The sequence below is a fragment of the Phyllopteryx taeniolatus genome, chromosome 4, assembly GCF_024500385.1.
Source record: "Phyllopteryx taeniolatus isolate TA_2022b chromosome 4, UOR_Ptae_1.2, whole genome shotgun sequence".
Classification (NCBI taxonomy): domain Eukaryota; kingdom Metazoa; phylum Chordata; class Actinopteri; order Syngnathiformes; family Syngnathidae; genus Phyllopteryx; species Phyllopteryx taeniolatus.
Genome location: NC_084505.1, coordinates 3,363,210 through 3,386,785, shown reverse-complemented (window position 1 = coordinate 3,386,785; position 23,576 = coordinate 3,363,210). Strand labels below are relative to the sequence as shown.

The following is a 23,576-nucleotide window of genomic DNA, read 5'->3' as shown; positions in this document are numbered from 1 at the left end:
TGTGCCCTGCGATTGGCTGGCAACCAGTTCAGGGTGTACCCCGCCTCCTGCCCGATGACAGCTGGGATAGGCTCCAGCACCCCCGCGACCCTAGTGAGGAGAAGCGGCTCAGAAAATGGATGGATGGATTTCATCAGTCTATTGGTAGGGTGAGAAGACTAAATTGCCCCTCGGGGTGAATGTGAGTGTCAAAGGTTGTTTGTTTAAATGTGCCCTGCAATTGGTGTACCCCGCCTCCTGCCCTTAGTTAGCTGGGATAGGCTCATGCACGCCCCTGACCCTGTATAAGCGCTACAGAAAATGGATGAAATATTGATTGATGGATAATTCACTGCTTCAAAGTAGTGATGGGCATGGCAGTTCTTTTGAGTGTACTGAATCATTCGAATCAGTTCATTAAAAAGATTTGTTCAAAAGATTAATTCACCAAATCGTTCAGTTCTTTTTCACAAAGTCATTCATGTGCTTCCTCATTCAGTTAATGATCCCCCCGAGGTTCACGGTCACTCACCACGTTCACCGAAGGACTATGCGTTGTTGTTGTTATGTATTGTAAACTAGGAAAGGTGGGGATATTATTTAAAAATAAAACTTCGGCTAAATTATCACCTACCTATCTCTCTCTCTCTCTCTCTCTCAGCAAGGTCTTGAACACCCGACTTCGGTTGTGAGTCCCCTTCCGCGTGCCCTGATGTCCAGCTAGGCTCTCGCCGGCCGGCGTGACTTTTCTGCATCCCACTGCGGTGGAACATCACTGACACCAGCCCCCGACAGCTGGGCTTTCTGCTCACTCACCATACTGTTATTGTCATCTGATTAGTGGAAAGCGTCTTGAGGAGCGCTATATAAGTTTAATGTATTATTATCCATCCATCAATTTTCTGAGCCGCTTCTCCTCACGCAGGTCGCGGGCGTGCTGGAGCCTATCCCAGCTATCATCAGGCAGGAGGCGGGGTACACCCTGAACTGGTTGCCAGCCAATCGCAGGGCACAAACAAACAAACAACCATTCGCACTCACAGTCACACCTACAGGAAATTTAGAGTCTCCAATTAATGCATGTTTTTGGGATGTGGGAGGAAACCGGAGTCCCCGGAGAAAACTCCACACAGGCGGGGCCAGGGATTGAACCCGGGTCCTCAGAACTGTGAGGCTGCCGCTCTAACCAGTCACCCGCCGTGTATTATTATTATTATTAAATAAAAAGCTTTAATAATCACATTAGAGACAGAGGGAATGATATGGATGTGTACATATATACATTTATTATTAATTTACATTTATTTTAAGTATGTGTGCTTGACTGACTCAAAAATTAGACGTTAGCTTGAAGCTGCTAGAAAAAGCTATCCCCGTGAGGATGTCAGGACTTGCGGTTAAAATCACTCATGAGTACGTTCACTGCATAGCATGTCGTTCCTTGCGCAAACGAATTACTCATCGTACAAGTACATCGCTCCTTGGCGGATCACAAACGAAGAAGTTCAATGAACAAATCACTCGTGTATAACGCATCGCGAACGATAAGTTCAACGAACGAATTACTCTTCAGTTCGTCAGTACAACAGTTCACTGAACGAATCACTGAGTTCACTTAAGTCCCTCCCCTGAACGAATCACTCTTCAGTACACCAGTTCACTGAACGAATCACTCTTCAGTTCCTCAGTACACCAGTTCACTGAATGAATCACTGTTCACTTAAGTCCCTCCCCCGCCTGCACGGCGCTGCCTGATGCTGGATGCTCATTGGTCATTCGCCAAAGTGAGTGACAACGCTGGAGAATCACAAATCACATGGCAGTACGTTTAATGAAGTCCCGTCCCCGACTGCACGCTGGCTGCTCATTGGTCATTCGCCGAAGATTCAGCAGTGAGTGACAGAACGCTTCGACAGTTCAGTTTCCAGCCGACTCGCAAGAACGAATCAGCGTTCTTCGGCAGATAAATGCTAAGGTGACATCTCATAACACAGTAGGTGCCTACAGATTGGGAGGTAAATCTGCATTTAATTTTTTTAGAGTAAATTATATCAACATCAGATTTATTTATGTAGCACTTTTATGCATATACTTTTATTTAGCACTTGTTTCCACTTTTATGCCCTCCCTGGTTTGTTTGTTGAAAATGATAGTAATGTACTGTAACAATAACGTTATAAATCTATCCCAAAAGTTCCATTTGACGAGAGATTTTTGACCCATTTACAATCGTTTGAATGAGCCGAATTGTTCGAGACGCCCACACAGCTGGAGACTGCTGTGACGTTCGAGGCCAGTGATCATGTGATTTTGGTCGGCAAGTTTGAACCAAGTTCCTGGAAAACAAAACTCGGGGAAAAAAAATTAACACGCAGCGCGGGAAATGTCTTCCGGTTAATGTTCAATTGGCTGGGGATGTCAAAGAACTGGCAGAAAAAGCGAAATTCGGGGTTGCGCACCTGATTGAACAACTATGGACGGCGTTCAGCTGCAGAAGTCTGACATTTGCAATGGGTAAGATGTGTTTCTTCTGACGAGAGGCAACAATTTATTCATAGCAAAGGGGGTCGCTCCACAGCAGCCTGTTGACAAAATAGTTATTTCTGCATAAATGAACACCACCTGTTCGCCACGTTCTTTGTTGCAGTCAAAATTAAGACGCTCGCAAAGCTTGAAAGCCCGCTCTTATCTGTGCAGCTGCATAACCAAGAAGAGGGACGACTACCTGGAATGGCCGGAGTACTTTATGGCAGTGGCCTTTTTGTCAGCTCAGAGGAGTAAAGACCCGAGTTCACAGGTGTGTATTTGGATGTTCCCAAGGAGCTTGTCGTTGAAACTCGCCAAAAGCTCGATCCAGCAGATGCTTCGGAGCGTACTATTACTTTAGCCTCAGCAATTTAAAGTTGTTCAGAGGTTTTGAAGCAGAATATTATGATGCGCTGCAATTTGGAAGTTGCTACGGGTAAAGCCCTCTGTATATGCCGCACAGGGAGTCTTTTAACGTAAAGGTTTGCAGAGTCGCTGCGTATGCTTCCGGGTTTGGTCATGTGAGTTACGCAACAATCCCGGGGAAATTAGCGTCACGCCAATTCCCAAACCCGGAAGCATACACAGGGAGGCTAAAAGCCTGTTAGAAGCAGACTGCTGTGTATGATGCGGTTTCTGACATTATATTGTGATTCTGTTTGAGTCTTATTCCACAAATTAAATGTTAATGGAAATACTTTGTTTTGATTAGTTGTGGCACATGCAACTAAAAAAAAAAAAGTGCGTTTCCTTCCCCTTTGATGAAGAGAGTTGACTTCATGGATTGAGTAACTGTTCTAATTACATTAAAATAAAATAGTCAAAGCTACAAATTGTTGGGTTAAAATTTAAATGTGTCCACAATGTATCTAGAAATATATCATGACTTGTGCGGGATCGTCCATTACAGTCACTTAATGGTATTTTGTAGGTACTGCTGGACGTAATAAGACTTTGTATGTCTGTTGGCAAGTTGTTGTGGTTGCTCGTCAGTTGTAGGGATTTGTGGATCACCCATCGGGGCTCGTCACATAATGTGTTGTTAAAATCAATTTGATGCCGAACATTATTGTTGAAAGAAAATTCAACACAAAAAAATATGGCATTTGTGAGATTATCTGTTCCTTTTCACGAACCATTATGCTTTTGGCTACATACAATTCACATTAGCGTCTGCTTGAGTTTAAAAAAAAAAAGAAAAGAAACAATAACAATCCAGTAGATAATGAATTGTATTTGTCTTTTACTGAGTGGAGGGGGCAACGACTGCATTCCTTCATCACAGTAAGTTCTGTTTTCATGATATATTTCCTCTTTGCCATCAGTGGCATCACCAAAAAAACTGAAAATGTAAAACATGCTTGGGTTTTCTTTTTAGATGGTCACTAAACTCAAGTCTCAAGGGATTTGATGAAGTTACACATGATATTCTGACATCTCGTGATGTTGCAAGTGTTTTGAACCTTTTGGAGCATATTTTTTGTTTGAATTGTTGGTTGAAGTCTGACTTGATTGGTTTTAAACTAATTAAAGGTATTTTGCTGATTGCAGGTGGGGGCCTGTATAGTGAACCAGGAGAATAAGATTGTTGGTATTGGCTACAACGGAATGCCTAATGGTTGTGGTGATGACCAATTACCTTGGGCTCGGTCAGCAGATGACCCTCTGGAGACTAAATATCTTTACGGTGAGAATGTGTTTCTTGAAGAAAAAATATCTACCGTATTTTCACGACCATAAGGCGCACTTAAAAGTCTTACGTTTTCTCCGAAATGGACGGGGTGCCTTATAATGCGGCGCGCCTTATATGTGCACTGAGTTCCAAAATCTAAAAATGTTGTGTGTGATGAGCTTGACTGACTGGGAGCATTTCCATCCGACGCTGCTTGTACAGAGGAAAAGCGGACGTGGCTGAAGACAGCATGCGGCCGTTAAACGGGGAAAGGTGCGCGTGAAGGAGGACGCTAAAGGGACGCCCCCAGTAGGTATATATGTGCATTGTGCAAAACATCGGTTTGGCTAAGGACCCCCGAAAATGGCACCTACGAAGAGACATGCTTACGAAGCACAGTTTAAACTGCAAGCTCTCAGTTACGCGGAGGAATATGGGAATCGAGCAGCCGCGAGAGAATTCAAGATAAACGAATCCATGGTGCGCAAGTGGAGGAAGCAGGAAAACGAGCTTCGCCAAGTCAAGAAGACGAAGCTGAGTTTCCGCGGAAACAAGGCGAAGTGGACCGAGTTGGAAGACCAGCTCAAGCAATGGATTAATGAGCAAAGAACAGCCTGGAGAAGCATCACTGCAGTCACCATTCGACTGAGGGAAATAACTCCGAGCTTGCCATCATTCCAGGAGGTTTGATGAAGGAACTCCAACCGCTGGACATCGGTGTACACAGGGCGTTCAAAGTGAAGTTGTGAGCGGCGTGAGAGCGATGGATGACAGATGGCGAACACAGCTTTACTAAGACTAGGAGGCAGCGCCGGGCGAGTTACGCCACAATTTGTGAATGGGTTGTGGATGCTTGGGCTAACGTGTCTGCTTGCACTGTTGTTCGAGCTTTCGTAAAAGCTGTCATAATTTCTGAGGAGCTGCACTGCAACGAGACTGACTCCGACAATGACGAGAGGGAACCTGGCGTGTTTGATGGCGAACTTGCCCAGCTGTTCATTTCGGATACAGAACATGAGGACTTTGATGGATTTGTGGATGAGGATTGATCAAAAAATAGCGTGAGTACATTGTTAAATACTTCAATAAAGTACAACCGAATTCAGTTTTGCTCCTGTTGCCTTTTTAAAAACCTTGTTTTAGCGTGCATGCATGCTACCGTATGTTTTAAGCTTGCGTATGTTTTACCATGCCTGCGCCCAATAATACGGTGCGCCTTATGTATGTGTTAAATGCAGAAATAGACTGCACCTTTTAATACGGTGCGCCTTATGGTCGTGAAAATACGGTAAGTATATATATTAAAATATGTTATTACTTTGTTGTTAAAATAACAAAGGACTCAACCTTAAAGTGTAGGACTTGACTTGGGACTTGAGGGTGAAGATATGCCATTTACTTGGCATTCCTCAGGCACAAGGACCTGAACGTCAGATTTTACATCAGGTGTTTAAAGGTCCTTGAATCGACCAGTACATTTCCAAGGACGTCCACTTTTATGCCTTAGTTGTGGCGGGCGTTCGAGCACGTGGTGACGCCGGAGGACAAAGGAAAAGGAAGGCGGGGGGGCTTCCCGCCTTTTATGCTGTTCGGGCTTCAAATCAAGCCAAACAATTCTCAGTCTCGCAGGTGTACCTGTAAAGTTGACACACTGACACAGATATATACTTGCATTTCGTTGTCGATCTTGGTCTTCTCGAAGAGAGGATTCCCACCCCCGCCCCCCCCAACCTTTTGGCTGCTGTCAGTTCAATGATGAAAAATTAAACAGAAGCACACGTGCTAGGTAGGATGATCCCAGGGAGGCTGTAATGCTGTGGCACAAGGACTGTGTCAGGAAAAGGGAGGTCAGACTTTATGGATATTAAATAACTTTTTTTTTTCTTATTGCTGCTGTTTAATGTTGCTGTGGCTTCTTCTCTCAGTTTGCATCCAACATACCGTGTTATAGAAATGTTTAAAATTAGGGCTGTACACACATTGCACGTTGCCATTGGACTTTACACCGATGTTATCGGGCTGATCGGAATCGACGGATATTTAGCATTTTATGCTGATCGGCTTTGTCTTAATTCGCTGATCCGCTCCGCAAAAGACATTTACTCCGTGTAGCCGCGTGCACAGTATATTTGAATACAAAAGCTACTTTATTTTTAGCCTTGTCGTGTGTCTTTTGACGTAGTATTGGAAATATCTGACAGCCAATAAAGTTATTTAAAAAAAATAAACAACCAAAAACATGTCGGCGGTGTGGAACAGACAACACGTCTCAGACAGACAACAGGTAATGCCATCAAACCATAAGACAAATTTGCTCTTTCACGATTGCACTGTCAGACTACTGCAATAAAATCTTGTATTCCGATACCACCGCTTCCCGTTTTTTACGATCATCAGAATCATCTTTATTTGCCAAGTATGTCCAAAACACACAAGGTATTTGTCTCCGGTAGTTGGAGCCGCTCTAGTACAACAGACAGTCAATTTACAGAACACTTTGGAGACATAAAGACATTGACAAAAAACAATTGTGCAAAAAGATGCAGAGTCCTCTAGCACTTAGAGCAGTTCGAATGACTAATATTGCAATAGTCCGGTGCAATGACCATTGTGCAAAGGGCGCTGAGACTTCAAGGATTGTATGCGGTTTAAAGTGACGAGTAGTGCGATAATCTGGGACAATGTTGGTTGTGCAAATGTTACAGATACTCCTCAGTGTGCAAATGGAGCAGATACTACTCTGACATGAGTGGCCAGTATATGCAAATAGTGCAGCATGGCGAGACAACTACAGTGAGTGCACGAGTAATACATAATTGGCCCCACAGAAATGTGACAACGAACTCAAGTCAAAAAATTGCCAGCTTGTTGTAATGGAATTATAGGTTAGGTGTTTAAGAAGTTGATCGCAAGAGGGAAGAAGCTGTTGGAATGTCTACTAGTTCTAGTTTGCGTTGATCGGTAGCGCCTACCTGAGGGAAGGAGCTGGAAGAGCTGGTGACCGGGGTGCGGAGGGTCCGAGAGGATTTTGCACGCCCTTGTCTTAGTTCTGGCAGCGTGCAAGTCCTCAATGGTGGGTAGGGGGGTACAGACAATCCTATCAGCAGTTTTGATTGTCCGTTGCAGTCGGAGTTTGTCCTTTTTTGTAGCAGCACCAAACCAGACTGTGATGGAAGATCACAGGACTGATTCGATGACCGCTGTGTAGAACTGTCTCAGCAGCTCCGGTGGCTGGCCATGCTTTCTCAGAAGCTGCAGGAAGTACATCCTCTGCTGGGCCTTTTTGAGGACGGAGTTGATGTTGGTCGCCCACTTCAGGTCCTGAGAGATTGTAAACTTGAACTTGAAGGTCTCGACGGTTGACACAATGCAGCTGGACAACGTGAGGGGCAGCTGTGGCGAAGGATGCCTCCTGAAGTCCACGATCATCTCTACAGTCTTGAGCGTGTTCAGCTCCAGGTTGTCGGCCGCACCACATCTCCAGCCGCTCCGCTTCCTGTCGATATACAGACTGGTCACCGTCCTTTATGAGGCCGATGACAGTGGTGTCATCTGCAAACTTCAGGAGTTTGACAGTCTGGTTCGCTGAGGTGCAGTCGTTCGTGTAGAGAGAGAAGAGCAGCGGAGAGAGGACACAACCTTGGGGCGCCCCAGTGCTGATGCTGCGTGTGGATGAGGTGGCCTCCCCCAGCCTGACCTGCTGTGTCCTGCCTGTCAGAAAGCTGTAAATCCACTGGCAGATGGCAGGTGAGACGCTGAGCTGGAGAAGCTTGGATGAAAGGAGTTCAGGGATGATGGTGTTGAACGCTGAGCTGAAGTCCACGAACAGGATCCTCGTGTAGGTCCCTGCACTGTCGAGGTGTTCTAGGATGAAGTGCAGTCCCATGTTGACTGCATCATTCGCAGACCTGTTCGCTTGGTAGGCAAACTGCAGGGGGTCCAGCAGGGGACCTGTGATCATTGGGGTTTATCTTGTCAACTCAAATTTGACCGGATACACTTGTTACCGTGGCGACGAAAACAAGAGTGGAGCGCGCCGACTGTATTATTAAAAACAAAACGTGTGTTGATGGTCACTGGTGCTCAGGACAGGAGAGGACGTTCGTTTAAGGCTTGCTTGAGGTATGTTCACGTACTTTTAATACGATATGGCTCGCAAGCAGGCAATAAAACGTTATGTAGCCTAGCAAGCTACTGCTAGCACTGATGGTTGTACGTAAACATGCCGCCGTTCTGTCGAATCATGCTCTAAAGTTTCGGTGTGGGTGAAGTAATTTACTTAAAAATAAAGTAATTTAATTACAGTAAGTTAGCACCCATTATTTCTGTCATGTAATGTTGGTTTGACCTGACTGATTTGAATCCACGATCTGACGAGAGCAGTGATTTCCAACCTTTATGGAGCCAAGGAATATATTTTACAATTGAAAAATCTCACGGCACACCAACAAACAAAAATGTCACAAAAAGTGGATACATTAATTACTGTATTTACATCCTGTCATCTAATAGAAGACCATTCATTTGTGTCTGTCACTATGCCTCACTGACATAAATAGATGAACAAAGATATACATTATTTAATGTAAATATTTTTTTTTGAGCAATTAAGTACACAAGTATATACAGTAAATGAACAGGTCATTTAAATAGACAGATTCATGTGATCAGATCGTTGATCGGTTATCGTTTTTTTAAAAATTTTTTTAAACTTGCTGGTTGGTGATCGGCCCCAAAAATCCTGATCGTGTAAAGCTTAGTTGCCATTATCGCGCTTATATTGTTTTGATGTATTGTGCAACCCTATGTAAAATGATTTAATAATTTGGTTGGTAAAAAATATTCCTGGCCGGTTGATTTTATTTGTATTTTTTTTTCTTCAACTTGGCCGGTGAGTCAAAAAGTTAATTTTGGCCACTGCTTCCAGTCTCTCTGTATCTGTGTTGCAACGTGTTGATGACACTGTGACTCTCTAAGCTCAGTCGCTTCCATTTCGCTCTGAGAACATCCTGTTAAAAACGTTACAATGGAGAATTACTGTTGATCAGTTGTTAGGTGTCCACTTGGTCTCTTGATTCAAAATGTGAACACCATGATAAATACGATTGTTTAAATTCTAATTGAACCAGGAAATGTGTTGGTCGCTTCATGGATCTAATGCCTGCCTCAGCTCCTTGTGCAAGCTGTGCAAAAAGTACTTACGAAAATGTAAAAGTTGGACATGTGCATTCAAAAGTTTAGAGAAGGCCAAATTTAGTTCACCTGTAGAACTTATAGTCCATTTCGGGTTCATCCTGAAATTTCACCCGAAACCTGGATATCACTCACTTTTTTGTGAGTAGTGATTCTGATGTCTGAAACATCCATTTGACATTTTGTTGTCATTGTTTTATTAAGAGGTGATCCTTTTATTATATATTTTTAATGACCTTCAGATTCATTCAGCACACGTGCAACACTGACAAAAAACTTACAGTTAAAAATACTTCTTGACAATCAACTAGGAGTTCACATACGGTACACCCACAGGTGGAATGTATTAATCACCTGGTTCTGTCCCGCAGTGTGCCATGCAGAGCTGAACGCCATTATGAACAAGAACAGTGCTGATGTGAAGGGCTGCACCATGTATGTAGCACTGTTCCCCTGTAACGAGTGTGCTAAGCTCATCATCCAAGCAGGTTGGATTGGCGACACAATTGCACATACAGTACACACTCTCTGAATTCTATTGTAATTAGTATTGGTTGGCTGATGTACCTAGATCCTATTCATTTATGTTATAGATTGAAGTAATTACAAAGTTGAAATGCTGAAAACAAATCTGAATTTATTTTCTGGTTAAACTAACAATAATTAACATTTACTAGTTAGTGATTTTATGGAACTGCACTGAATACTATTTTTACTCTCATAGCTAAAGAAGTTAACCGCAGTATTTAGAACAGCTGTGTGTGATGTTTGTACGACAGATATATTTTCAAATTAATGTGCATCAGATCATATCAATTAGGGCTGGGCATTGTTAACCTCATGATTTGATTCAATATCGATTCTTTAGGTTGCAATTCGGTTTGCTGTTGATTTAAATGCTCTGACGGTTCTTTAAGAAGGAGTAATGCACAAATAAGAGTACATTTAAAAATATTTATCTTTGATGCTATGTAAAAATGTCACGTCACATTTCTTAGGGAATAAAACATCGGAAAATGCACATTTGCACGTAACTTATTTGTGCACATGGAGTCCCAAAGTTAAAAAAACAAAACAAAAATTATATATAAACACTGAAAAGGTTAAGTGCATGTAAACTTCAATGTTTATTTCCTCTTGGAAATTGTAATAAAAAATTGCACGATAACTTATTTGTGCACATGAGTACAAAAGTAAACACATTATGACAGCTCTGTATTGAAAAATTAAAGTGGGTACTCTAAGCAATATTTAACTTTATTATGGTTAGTGTTACTATTATTATTTGCAGGGTTTTTAAGTAATACCTACCTAATACCATGTACCGTAATTTCTTGTGTATAATGTGCACCCATGTATAATACGCACCCCCAAAGTTGACCTCATAATTCTGGAAAACCCTTCTACCTATGTAGAATGCATATTTACAATGCATGATTTTGCTTCTACCCATATGATCAAAACATGAAGTATTATCTGTATTTTATTTTTTTCAAATCATTATTCTGAAGTTAAGCACTTTATTTGAATGTGTAATACTTTCTATTTACTTGCTCTTATTTTGAAATTCACAGCCCTACTTTGATTTAGTAAATGAGAAAGCACACAATTGTTCTCGTTTGATTTACCCAGGCAGAATTTGTAAGATGTGTACAGTTCTTTAAAGAAAACATGGACCAGGCGAAACATATTTAATTTTAATGGGATTCAAATTAAACTATGAAGCATTTCACAAAAGCATTATCATTAAACAAAACATAACCATAAAGAAATTAATAATGGTTGTTGTTCAGTCATCAGTTGTATTTATAATTAAAAAAAATAATAATAATTGTTCACATTCTGCCTGCATATGTAAACTTATGAGCACAACTGTACATATATGCAGTCATATGTACCCGTCATATTGGAATGAAAGTGTAGGCTACGCCTTTTTCATAACCTCTTGGTGGCAGTGGTATATTGGAATTAAAGTGTACAGCTTTTTCATAACTTCTAGATGGTGGCATAAACTTATAAAATATGAATTTTTTTTCCATTTCCCCCTATACCTATGTATAATGCACACAAAAATGCGCATTATACATGAGAAATTACGGTAAGTGCCACTCTTTCCGCAGACTTAAACGACTGCAAAACGATTGTATTAACTCTGTGTACGGCTTCAGGACAGGGACTTCTAATGTGTTTGTTGGTATTGCGTATCGTTGATTGAGTGGTTTTTTTTGTTTTTTTTTTTGGTCCGTTACCTGTAGTCCGGGTAATGCAAAATAAGCCGAAATGTAAGATTTAAAAGTTAGTGACTTGCCTTACACTGCCACTACCATGATCACAGATATAAATGGGTAGATACGGCACACCCCTCTTGAAAGCAGACACATGGGTTTCATCATCATGGTCTCCAAATCAATCAGAGATACTGAAGAACGAGGACCCTCCTTCAGATTGTCTGTGTCGGTCTGCACGCATGCGTGTGTTTGAAATGCATTCGCTCGCGTACATGAAGCTACGTTTTCTGACGGCAAGCGGGGAGCTGCAGAACTCATGCGAGAACCTGCGAACTGCAAGTGACTCTTTGCGGACTCACTAATGGCAGATTACTGCTGGGCCGGGATTGTGGTACATACGCCGGCGAAGCCGATTCCGACGCCTCAGTTGCACACCATGCGGGTCCAGTATTTTCATCAGTCTCCTGATCGTCTCTTCAGTCACCACGTAGCCAGCCTGAATGCATTTTAAATGCATCATCTTGTATCCATGGAGCATACCATATCTGTCCAACTGATTCTGGACAAACATTGCTGTATCTAGCAGATCTGAATGGGCTTTCCTCCTGAACAAACACAAAGTCCGCAAGTGCCTGCGTAATGTCGACAAACTAATAACAATACCATCTATGTTACTCAAAGAAAGGAGTATCTCCCAGCGTCTTAAACCCATATCAAAATAAAACTTGATCAAACTAAATAAGCCGGTCATGTTGCTTAATACGGATTCCGCAGAGAGTCACTTGCAGTTCGCAGGTTCTCGCGTGAGTTTGATGCGTCCTGATAACTAAATAAAAAAATTAGTCAGAAAAACGGAAAAAAATTAGTCAGAAAAACAGGTGGGGAAAAAATTAGTCCAAAAAACTGAAAAAAAAAGTCAGAAAAACAGGTGGAAAAAACAAATTGCCAGAAAAACAGAAAAAAATTATCAGAAAAACAGAAAAAAAATTATTCAAAAAAACAAAGCCCTCAAAAAAATTACTCAGAAAAACTGTATTTTTTTTTAATCCAAGTGAATTTAATACGCCTCCGTAAAAATTATGATTATTTTAATGAATATTTGTAATATAAGAAACTTTATTAGTCCCACAATGGGTAAATTAGCATCGTTTCAGAAGCAATTGTGGATTTAGGAAACATATGTGACGATCTAATATAAACAACATGCAAGAGAAGGCATGTACAAGAAGTACATTGCACAAAATCGAAACCAAAACTATTGTCCATATCCATTTTCTGAGCCTCTTCTCCTCACTATGGTCGCGGGCGTGCTGGAGCCTATCCCAGCTGTCATCGGGCAGGAGGCGGGGTACACCCTGAACTGGTTGCCAGCCAATCGCAGAGCACATACAAACAAACAACCATTCACACTCGTAGTCACACCTACGGGCAATTTAGAGTCTCCAATTTATGCATGTTTTTGGGATGTGGGAGGAAACCGGAGTGCCCGGAGAAAACCCACGCAGGCACGGGGAGAACATGCAAACTCCACACAGTCGGGGCCGGGGATTGAACCCGGGTCCTCAGAACTGTGAGGCTGACGCTCTAACCAGTCAGCCCACTGTGCCGCCTTATCCATACATAAACTGTCCAATTCAATCTATCAGCAATGTTATTTGTTTGCAAAATAGTCCTGAGGTTTAATTTTGTTTGAGATCTGATTTAATAAACTTGCTTTTTTTGAAAATAGAAGGGGCAAAGGAAAGTTAATCCATAGACAGATATTTTTGATGAAAAATTTCATACACTGGTATTTTGATTCAGGCTGCAAATGTGTCTGCCGTTACAAGGTTTATGTTATAAAAATATTAAAATGACAAAAATTGAAGCCATAATTGTTGACGATGACTGTCACATGATAATGTTCTTGACAACATTTTGAAAATATGGAAATTCAGACAAATTGTTCTGGAAGTGAATTTTTATAGGTTGGCACCTCTGCTGTACTAAGAAGGTATGCAATTCATTAGTCTGAAATGTCTTTATTGTATTATTTCTTTATTGCGCTCGTCCTCTGTTCAGGAATTAAGGAGGTGGTCTATCTTTCTGATAAATACCATGACACACCAGAGATGACTGCCTCAAGAAGACTACTCAACATGGCAGGAATACAGTTCAAGTGAGTAACTTTTTTTGCGCGTATGACTTCATATTGCCTTTCCCAATTCGAGCTTTGGTGGTCCCAACTTTCTTCCTCTGAAGCGCTTTGTTTTTCCCCACATGTACGGTTGACCTGTTCAGCTGGTCTTTACAGTAATACATTAAATATACTCTGAAATGCGAGTGCGTTTTCTCTGCCCCACATGCCATCCAACCACGTTTATTTAGGGCACCTCTGCAAGTGGGTGTTTGTGCGGCAGTCAGCATAAGTCCAGTGAAGCAAGTTCAGGGTAAAGTAAAAAGAAGTGTTGGGAATTTTTTTTTTTAAATCTGTTTAGTTAAAGTATTTAAGCAAATGTATCTTATCAATTAAACATACTTCTGGATGTGCTGTACAAAAGCATTTTTTTATTTTTTTTTTTACTTGAACTGAGCATTATAAACTTACTTCATAAAATATAATTTATATCAATGTTGATTAAACGCCCGTCTGCTATGACAAAATATTTGACAGAATTATATTGCATGCCATACACGCATTATGATATTCTAGACCTTTGTTTTAAGACCTTTTCCAGGGATGGGCCCTTTTAGAATTATGGCATCTTCATAAAGGCTCTTCTAGGTTGGAGTCAGCACAATGGAGACAAAAAAAGAACATTCTAGCAAAATTACATTATTTTTAGTTTTCTCGTAATGAAATGCAAGGATTTTCATTTACTCGAGCTACATGCATCAGACTTAAGCTGAAAGCTGGAGGCAAGGTATTGATTACGGTTATCTATATGGCATCCTTTTGCCCGAGTAAGTATAACAAGTCTACCAACAATGCCAAGAAAATGTATTGTCCCTTCCTCGCTGCCTGCACATGGTGTGGAGCAATTGGACAATTCAAATAAAAAACAGATTTTAAAGACCTTTTCACACTGCATTTAACCGAGCGCAGTGCACCGTCGACCAACCCATGTATTGTGTATATGATGTGACACCAATACGTTGTGCTGCAGAGCACAAGGTGGCTGTCTGCTGTCGTGGCACGGCAGGTGGTGGTGGTGGAGTGATGATATGAATGATAACAGCAAGAAATTTTGGTGGTTGTACAGTAAACAACTTAGAGAAAATTGATGAAATGATAAATGTGCTGTCCCAGGCTTTAGGACACAAGACAAATGACCTACCATGACCTGGTCAACATGTGGTCAGTGGCCGGAGATGTCTACCACGTTGAATATACCAGCTTGGTTGAAAGTGGTAGAAATATGTGATTTTAGCATTATCCATCCATCCATTTTCTGAGCCGCTTCTCCTCACTAGGGTCGCGGGCGTGCTGGAGCCTATCCCAGCTGTCATCGGGCAGGAGGCGGGGTACACCCTGAACTGGTTACCAGCCAATCGCAGGGCAGATTTTAGCATTATTAGCAAAATAATTGTTAGCTTAAAATTAATGTTGCACTGAAGTCACCCAAAAAATGTCTTGTCAATTTGACATACCACAGAGAAAAGTATTGTTAACAAGCTGTAAGGGGTCCTATGCAAGTATGGAAAAGTATGTAATTTGATGCAATAAATTTCCAGGTCTGGAAAAGTATGGAATGGTTTCCAAGACTTTTACAACAGCTATTTTCTAAAACCAAAAATTATGAATATCTAAAAAAAATATATAGATCGATTCATGTTTTTTCAAGACTCTTAGGTCAGCTACAATGTTTGTGTGCGAGCACACAGTATTATACCATGGTCTTGGTGAATATTCAATTCTCATTGGCTCAGAAAATTACATCGGTGTACATTATAATGTACACCCTTTGAATCTCTCAAGTAGTTTTCTGATAAACGAGGTACTCCGAGGACAGAAATGAGCAAATTTAAAATAAACATCAGTGATATAATCATTTGCTTGATTTGGTGATTACAACCGCATCGATGACTGAGATGATGCTGAGGAATTGAGGGGGAAAATGAAGAGACGGAAGCTGCACAAATAGTTAACTCCAAGATTTCAGTCAATTTGGAGACAAGAAGGATTAAATCTACGTTTAAAAAAAAAAACAAAAACAAAAAACAACACAATTGGTGATTAAAATGCCGAGACACTTCCTGGCACAAAAACTGACAAATACGAACTGAACACTTCACCATTGATGTTTTTAATGTTACCCTGCGACAATTTTATGCCGCCGTCCAATCAATGAAGACCGAAAGAGAGTACAGTGTTACCAGCCTCAGAGCTTGCATCAACCGTTACATACAGCGGCTGAAAAGAGTATTTCACACGTCACCATTTTTCTCACTACATATATTTCCAAAGGTGCTATTGACAAAAATTTCACCAGATGTTGGGAACAACCCAAGTAATCCATACATACAAAGAAAGTAGAAAAATAAGCTCAGAAATTAAGTTGTGTGTAATAATGTGCAATGACACAGGGAAAAAGTATTGAAGACGCCAACTGGTATTTAATACTTTGTACAAAAGCCTTTGTTTGCAATGACAGCTTCAAGACGCCTCCTGTATGGAGAAACTAGTCGCATGCATTGCTCTGGTGTGATTTTGGCCCATTCCTCCACACAAGCAGTTTTCAAATCTTGAAGGTTCCGTGGCCTGCTTTTATGGACCTTGAGTTTCAGTTCCTTCCATAGATTTTTGATTAGATTCAAGTCAGGTGATTGGCTGGGCCATTCTAGCTGCTTAATTTTTTTCTATGAAACCAGTTGAGTTTCCTTGACAGTATGTTCTGGATCATTATTCTTCTCAAATGTCCACCCTCGATTCATTTTCATTATCCTCATAGATGGACTTATGTCAAGAACGTCTCTGTACATTTGCCCATTCATCCTTCCTCCCTTCAATAATGTGAAGTTTACCAGTACCATTTGCTGAAAATAACATAAATATAAGCAAACTTGCAACAGAGCGCAGTTGTCCCTGCAAAAGCCGAAAGTCTGGACACACTCTTTGAGTTCAATGCTTTGCATTGGTTAAATCACGTGGTTTACGGACGCCATGTTGTTTCTATTCCCAGCATTGCCTTGCGGTAGACTCAGACAGTTTTGAGCCTCTTTAAATGGAGTTTTAACTTTTTTTTTGGCGAAATGGTTGAGTGGCTGTTAGCTGTTCCACTCATCCCAAGTAGATGCATTGTTTCCCGAAAACCCCCAAAAGACGACGCCCGTGGGAGTTAAACCCTCTATTAATCAAATATTAAACAAAATCTAGCATCATCACATAAAAACAAGGAATAATTACTTTATTTTGTGTCAAAAATATTTTGTTTAAAACAGTGTTGGTCGCCAACGCACGCCCCTCTTATTTCTGATGGCCTTGGGAAAAATGTATGTCGTCTTAATAATGAGAGCCTACCGTAATTACTCATGTATAATGCACTCGATTATAACACGCACCTCCAAAGTTCACCCCAAAAATCAAATCAAATCTACCCATCTCCAATATGCCTCCATGATTTTCTATCCATTCATATGTTTATATGCTATAAAAGTTAGTGGTGATCCACGTTTAATTTGTATTTCTAGTCAATTCTAATCAGTTATTAATATTGAGATGTACTTGGTCTTTAATAATGCGATTAATACTGTGGCCAGCCTAGTGTTTAGTTTTGACGTTGCCGCTTTATTGCGGTATTTTCCCCTCCCACATGCACATTGTCACGTCAGCCGACTTGCAGAATGTAGTGAAAACTAGAAGGTTCATAGTAAAATAGTTTTGGATTTTCCATTATACAGTAGTTTTTATTTTGTTTTGACTTTTTCCCCCCAAATTCAGTTTACATTAGCTTTTAGAGCAGGTTTGTTTGTTTTTATTTTTTCAAAAATGCTTCGTTTTGGATTTGTTTTTGTTTCAGTATTATTTTTTTATACAATGCATTTTTATTTTGTCAAGTGTGAGATATATAAAAAAAATAAAATACCATTAAAAAAAAATAAAATAAATAAATAAATAAATAAATAAAATATTGACTTTTATACATAGATGAACAACCACTCACAACTCCAGAAAATTTGAAGTGCAATAAGTGCAGTGCATAATATTGCTTATAAGGTTAAGAGTAGATGCATCATAACATTGTTAAAACCATGCATTACACATGCTGTAGTATGTGTACTTTCAGGCTGTGTCCAAAATCGTTCCCTCACTCCCGACTCCCCATGTAGTGTTGCACTATATAGTGAGCTCATTCATAACAGCTTTCAGACACTACACGGTGCTCTGTTAATGATGTCACAGCTGTCACACATTAACAACGTAGGTTGTTGCGGTGGGTTAAAAAAAAAATTGCACATCATTAAAATGAGATTTTACTGTACATTGCTATAAAAATGCCAACAATTGAAGCTTTGTTGTAAAATTACTTTCATTTATAAGAAAAATTCACTCCCTCAAGTCCCGCCGTTCTTTTTCTGAAGACGCAATGCAGTATCTCACGACTCGATGCAATGCCATCCACTTTCCGTACCGTTTATCCTCACTAGGGTTGCAGGCGTGCTGGAGCCTATCCCAGCTAACTTCGGGGAAGAGGCAGGGTACACCCTGAAGTGGTCGCTTTCCAATCGCAGGACACACACAGTATAATAAAACCATCATTCACATTCACACCTACAGGCAATTTTAGAGTCTTCAATTAACCTACCGTGCATTTTTTTGGAATGTGGGAGGAAACGGGAGTACCCGGAGAAAACCCACACAGGCATGGGGAGAACATGCAAATTCCACACAGGCGAGGCTGGATTCCAACCCAGGTCCTCAGAACTATGAGATAGATGTGCTAACCCGTTGTCCACCGTGCTGCCTCGGTGCAATGCTTTGTGGGAAATTTTGAGTGCACTATATAGGGCACTAAATTTGATCACTAAGCATTCGGACACCACTACAAAAGGGCGTAACCACTATATCGTTGTTAGGGAGTGATTTCGGACACAGCCCTAGATTTGTGGCTGTTATTTTTTCCATTGAGAATATTCCACACATCGCCCCCTTCCACTACAAGCCTTTTGTTTGCATCTGTGACAGTCATAGTCAAAATATTACACAGATAGATTGATGAAAAATGCTTGTGGTTTATTTAGATAAAAACTTGAGCCCAGTGGTACTACGTACTATTTGTTCACATATGAACCAAAAAAGACGAGCACTTATATATTACCAAGTGTCGCATTCCGGGCTGATTTGAGTGACACATAAAGGGGAGGGAGCCATATAAAATCGGTCAACCGACCAGCGGCGAGCGCTGGACAATGTCAGCGCCATGTTTTAACGATGGCGTCATAGTCAAAACATGGCGGTTTTCTATCAGATGATGTCCTAGCATGCCCACCGTCATTGTCAATAGTCAGTTAGTCCCCTAATCCCTTAAATAGTTGTAATATGAATGTTAATAGACCTTTTAATAGACCTGTGTTTATCACCCCACTGCATCTTGTTGTTGTCGTCTTAACTTTATTTTTATGTTGCACCAGGAGTGAAAGTTGCCTCTAGACACATGACCTATCTAGTTTTCACTATGTTGTGCTACTATGTGTATTTTTGAAGATTTTTGGAAAGAATTGCACATTATAAACGAGAAATTATAGTATTTCTTTTATAGTTCACGAACTGGCCATCAGTGATGCTGGTAACGTGTTACTTTGTAAGTAGCTTTCAGACACTACTTTATAACGTGTTAAGGCCCCTCTATACTCACGCGGCCGACAATGCCTGCATTGCATCACGTGACCGACGAATTGGCCCGCGCGGCCCCGCTGCGTCGCTTGACGCGCACACGGCAAAAATTGTTGCTGCGCGTAGAATGCCGTGGAGGTCATCTCTCGCGATTGGTCCGTTTTAGTCTCATGCTGTGATGTAATCAGCGTTCCACATAGCACCTACGCCGCCGCCTTCTCGATCGATTTTGCAGCATAATGAAACGTATCACCTGGTTATCTAGGTCCATTTGTTCTAGCAGACTCTGTTCCACGGTCGCCATTGTTGTTGCTTTGTTCCTTGTTACGGAAAGGAAAGTAAAAACGGCTACCGGAAATGGCCAAAAAAATGCATAGGGAACTCCACCCAGTTGCGTCCTAGCCAATACCAGCCGTAGCGACACCCCTGACTTGGAGGAGAACTGCAGCACACTTTCAAAACAGCACGCGTGGGTTGCGCTCGAGTATAAAGGCAAACTGCGTGCGGGATAGCCGTAGCGACGTCAGCGCTGTCGCCGTCCGCGCAAGTTTAAAGAAGCCTTTACTCCAAAATGCTGCCATTTTGAGTAACGAGCAAAGTAACTCGTTACTTTTCCTGGGAAAGTCGTCAGACTTCAGTTAGTTCTTCAGAACAACAACAGTCACTTTGCGTCATCGATGTTTCTCGCCAAGGTCCAATTTATGGCTGGGTCTCGTGCAAAGAGCAGTCAATTATCATACCGATCACGCAGACCGCTCGTTACTCAGTTAATACAACAAAGCGATTGGGAGGTGATTGTTTATTATACAATGCACAGTGACTAGAGTTACCATAAAAGTGCAAAGAAATGCACGATTTCCCTGTCGCCACGCTTTTTATTTCCCTGAGTAAAAAGTGTATTTGATTTATTTTATTTACACATTAAGAATACAGTTTTACTGGCGTTTTAAGCGTGCAATGCCTTGTGGGTTAATTATTCATACCAAAGTGGTAGTGAAGGTCATAATTCGTCATACAATAAGGACTGATTCACTGAAAGACTTACAATACTTAGTTTAAATAATATTTACAATAACAAGTGAAAACTTTCTTCATTGTAGTCCGTCCGGACTGTGAGCTGGTTTAACGCGCTGCACGGCTGACGTCACGTAAGTAAGTGCTTCTTCCCCCGTCAATCACCCACAGCTTTGCTAGTTAAACAGTTGCGTAATCTCGTCACCTTTTCTCGCTTTTCGCATCAAAATGGCGATAGGAGAAATGGTGTGTGCGTGTGTGTGTGCGCGCGCGCCCAGTATACCAATATGCACAAACGCACGCACGCAGTTGTTGCCTTCATCGACCACAATTGGTATCTATCTATCTATCTATCTATCAGTTAAGAGTCTTTGGAGAAGTGTACTGAGAATGGTGTGCTTGTTTACATGTTTATGTACTGACTGTATTTGGCATGTCAAGTCTGCACTAAGTTGCTCATTTAATGTGGCTTCAACTCCACTAATATTAAATTATTGGTTCATGTTGATGACATCATTCTGTAGCTTGTGTGGCGTATATTACCAAGTAATGGGTTCAGTTAAGATCATGCTAGTTTGTACTGTGGATAAGTGATATTCCTGCTACTTGGCAGCTGCTGAAAGTACCTAAACGTTACTTTTTTCTAACCAAGTTACTTTTGAAATCAAGTAATCAATAAAGTAACAAAGTTACTTTTTCAAGGTAACTGTGGCACCACTGCTGGCCACGATGCTAATCTCAGATTAATGCCTATGTGACTGTCCAGACTTTGTTTTCTATGGCTTTGGTCCCCGCACTCTGCCTCGCGGTAGACAAGTGCAGTTGGAGAAGGCCTTAACCCAACGCTCTCAACCTTTTGTGCCAAAAGAAACTTCTTGAGATACTCACACTGTTCTTTACAATTTATTTTAGCAAACAATCTTTTCTGAGGATGGTAAACATAAAAACCAAGAAAATTAACAGACTTTCTTCCGAAAATGATGACAGTGGCACTTGACAAGGTGAATGGCAAATGCAAGTCACGTTCATGTGCAGTACATTTTCACTGAATTATGGATTTCACACCCAAAAAACATTTTGTTGGTTGTGTTCTTCGAACTGCAACTGAGGCACGGTTCATTTTGTTCACTAATAAAATATATACCAGTTTTGAATATTAAATTTTTCCAAAGAAGGGTTAGGTAAATGCAGGTATGAGTACTTCCAACAAGGTTAAGAACCACTGTATCTACTAGGCGTTTGTTTTGTGCGCATGGGTATGTATATTCTTTCATTTCCTTGTCTTCTTTTCTTAGGGAATTCAAGCCGAAAAGGACAGAGATTGTCATTGATTTTAATTCCATAAACCACCCACCCAACAGCGCTGGACAACTCGACAAAGTGACCATGTAAATTTCTGATCTTGGGCAGCCAAAAAGATGTAACATGAAAGAGAGACGGTGTGGCTTTTTTTTTTTTTTTAAATGTTTTTAATGATTATGATTATTTTTTTACATTTTGAGCCCCGCATCTTCACTGTTTTGTTTGACAAGGTATGAATTCCTTGCTATTTCACACTGGTTGGCCTGGAAGAAATAGCTGTTTTCTTCACATTTTTCCTTGAAAATGAAATTGACAGGGACCTACAAGTCCAGAGGTTTTAAGTTTAAAGATCCTTTAAATTGCACATGCTATTTTTTAAGATATTTGTCTTTCTTTTAGTTAAAAAAAAATTCCCAGGCAAAGGAAAAGTTTTGTTCCTTGACTTTTCCGTTTTTTGTCATGGAAGCTGACATCAAATTGTCTGATTTTATAGCCAGGAGCCACTCTCAATCAATTTTGAACTCTCATGCTGTCCTGTCAGTATTGTGAAGACCCTTTGTCCATAGTAAAAAAAAAAAAATTATGTCAGTATGTTTTTTTTCTTGACACTACAAGACACTCAAGGATTTGTTTTGCCAAATGAATCATTGACATTTTGATTCCACTGAAATTTTGACCCATACGGCTCCTTTACTACTGTTACAGCTTTAGGACCGGTTTCTAGAATGAGCTCTTGTATTTTCAGCTATCCCTTAGAAGCCTTTTTTCATGTTTAGTTCCTGCATTATTATTATTTACATAGATATTATTATAATGATGATGACATACTTAGATATAGTACTGAAAAACATGCTAGGCACCAAAAATAGTGAGTTGAATTACTTAGTGGCACTAAGCAGGCCCAAAAAATGGCATGTAAATTTGACACCGCACAGAGAAGAGTGACGTTAGCAAGCCTGCCAAATTTGAATGATTTTTTAAAATTAAATGTGTCCTTATATAGTGGTGGAGGGAACTTGCGCTAGAAAGTATACGTGTTTTTGCCCCGCCCACAAAATCAGGAAAATTAAAATGGTAAAAAACATGCTTAAGCTACTGTATATCTCAACAATTCAGCACCATATTATGTCTATATTTAATATATTTAGAAACCAAACATATCTCATTGGATCCCCTTTAAAGCTTGGTTTAAACTGTGCTGTCATGTTCTTAGTGTTTTCTTTTATGTGGTGCTCTGAGCGGTGGTTTTGCATGGTTAGTGCAAAATTTGTTTTATGGTGTCAAGTACAATATTTAAAAATGTTACCGGGTGATTTATTACTAGTACATTGTCTTGTACTAGTACTTGTTAAAGCTGTTTCTCCAACCTTACATGTTTTGACAATTGCCTAACAGCAGATGGTATTGTTTGAATGTCTCTCTGTGTGCATTAGTGCCTTTCTTTCTAAAGGTGTCTGCTGTTTTGTGCAGTTCAATAAAACTAAAAGTACTCGTCCCTCTTGTTGTCATTATTAAATTGAATTGGATGAATGTGCTTTGTTCAAAATGATAGGACCCCAAATTGTTGGTGTTAATATCCAACTTTATGGCCTTCAAGTGATTGTCATATATTCATGAGTCGGTGGCTTTCCCCATACTAAGGAATAATTTTGTTAATCATAAAAGTTGAACGTTTAATATTTAAGATTTAATAGGGTCGTTTCCAAATTTACTCAACACACCTCAGACCGCAGGACAATTTTAGAGATAATCTTCTAAAACGAGATAATCTGGCATGTGTCGTTTTAGATCGGGGAGGGGCAAAATAGAGACGAAAACAGCCAGATTATGTTTGTGTGTACCAGGTCGT

The 23,576-nt window shown here is 40.6% G+C and overlaps 1 protein-coding gene across 1 annotated transcript; it reads left to right on the top strand.

Annotated features, from left to right (window-relative positions):
- Positions 1-2,216: 2,216 nt before the first annotated feature.
- dctd (dCMP deaminase) lies at positions 2,217-23,222 on the top strand. The gene is given in 7 exon segments (XM_061772056.1): positions 2,217-2,493; positions 2,677-2,776; positions 4,057-4,192; positions 9,742-9,858; positions 13,660-13,756; positions 21,721-21,775; positions 21,777-23,222. Coding segments are annotated over 7 exon segments (579 nt in total). The 5' UTR covers positions 2,217-2,452; the 3' UTR covers positions 21,810-23,222.
- Positions 23,223-23,576: the final 354 nt, after the last annotated feature.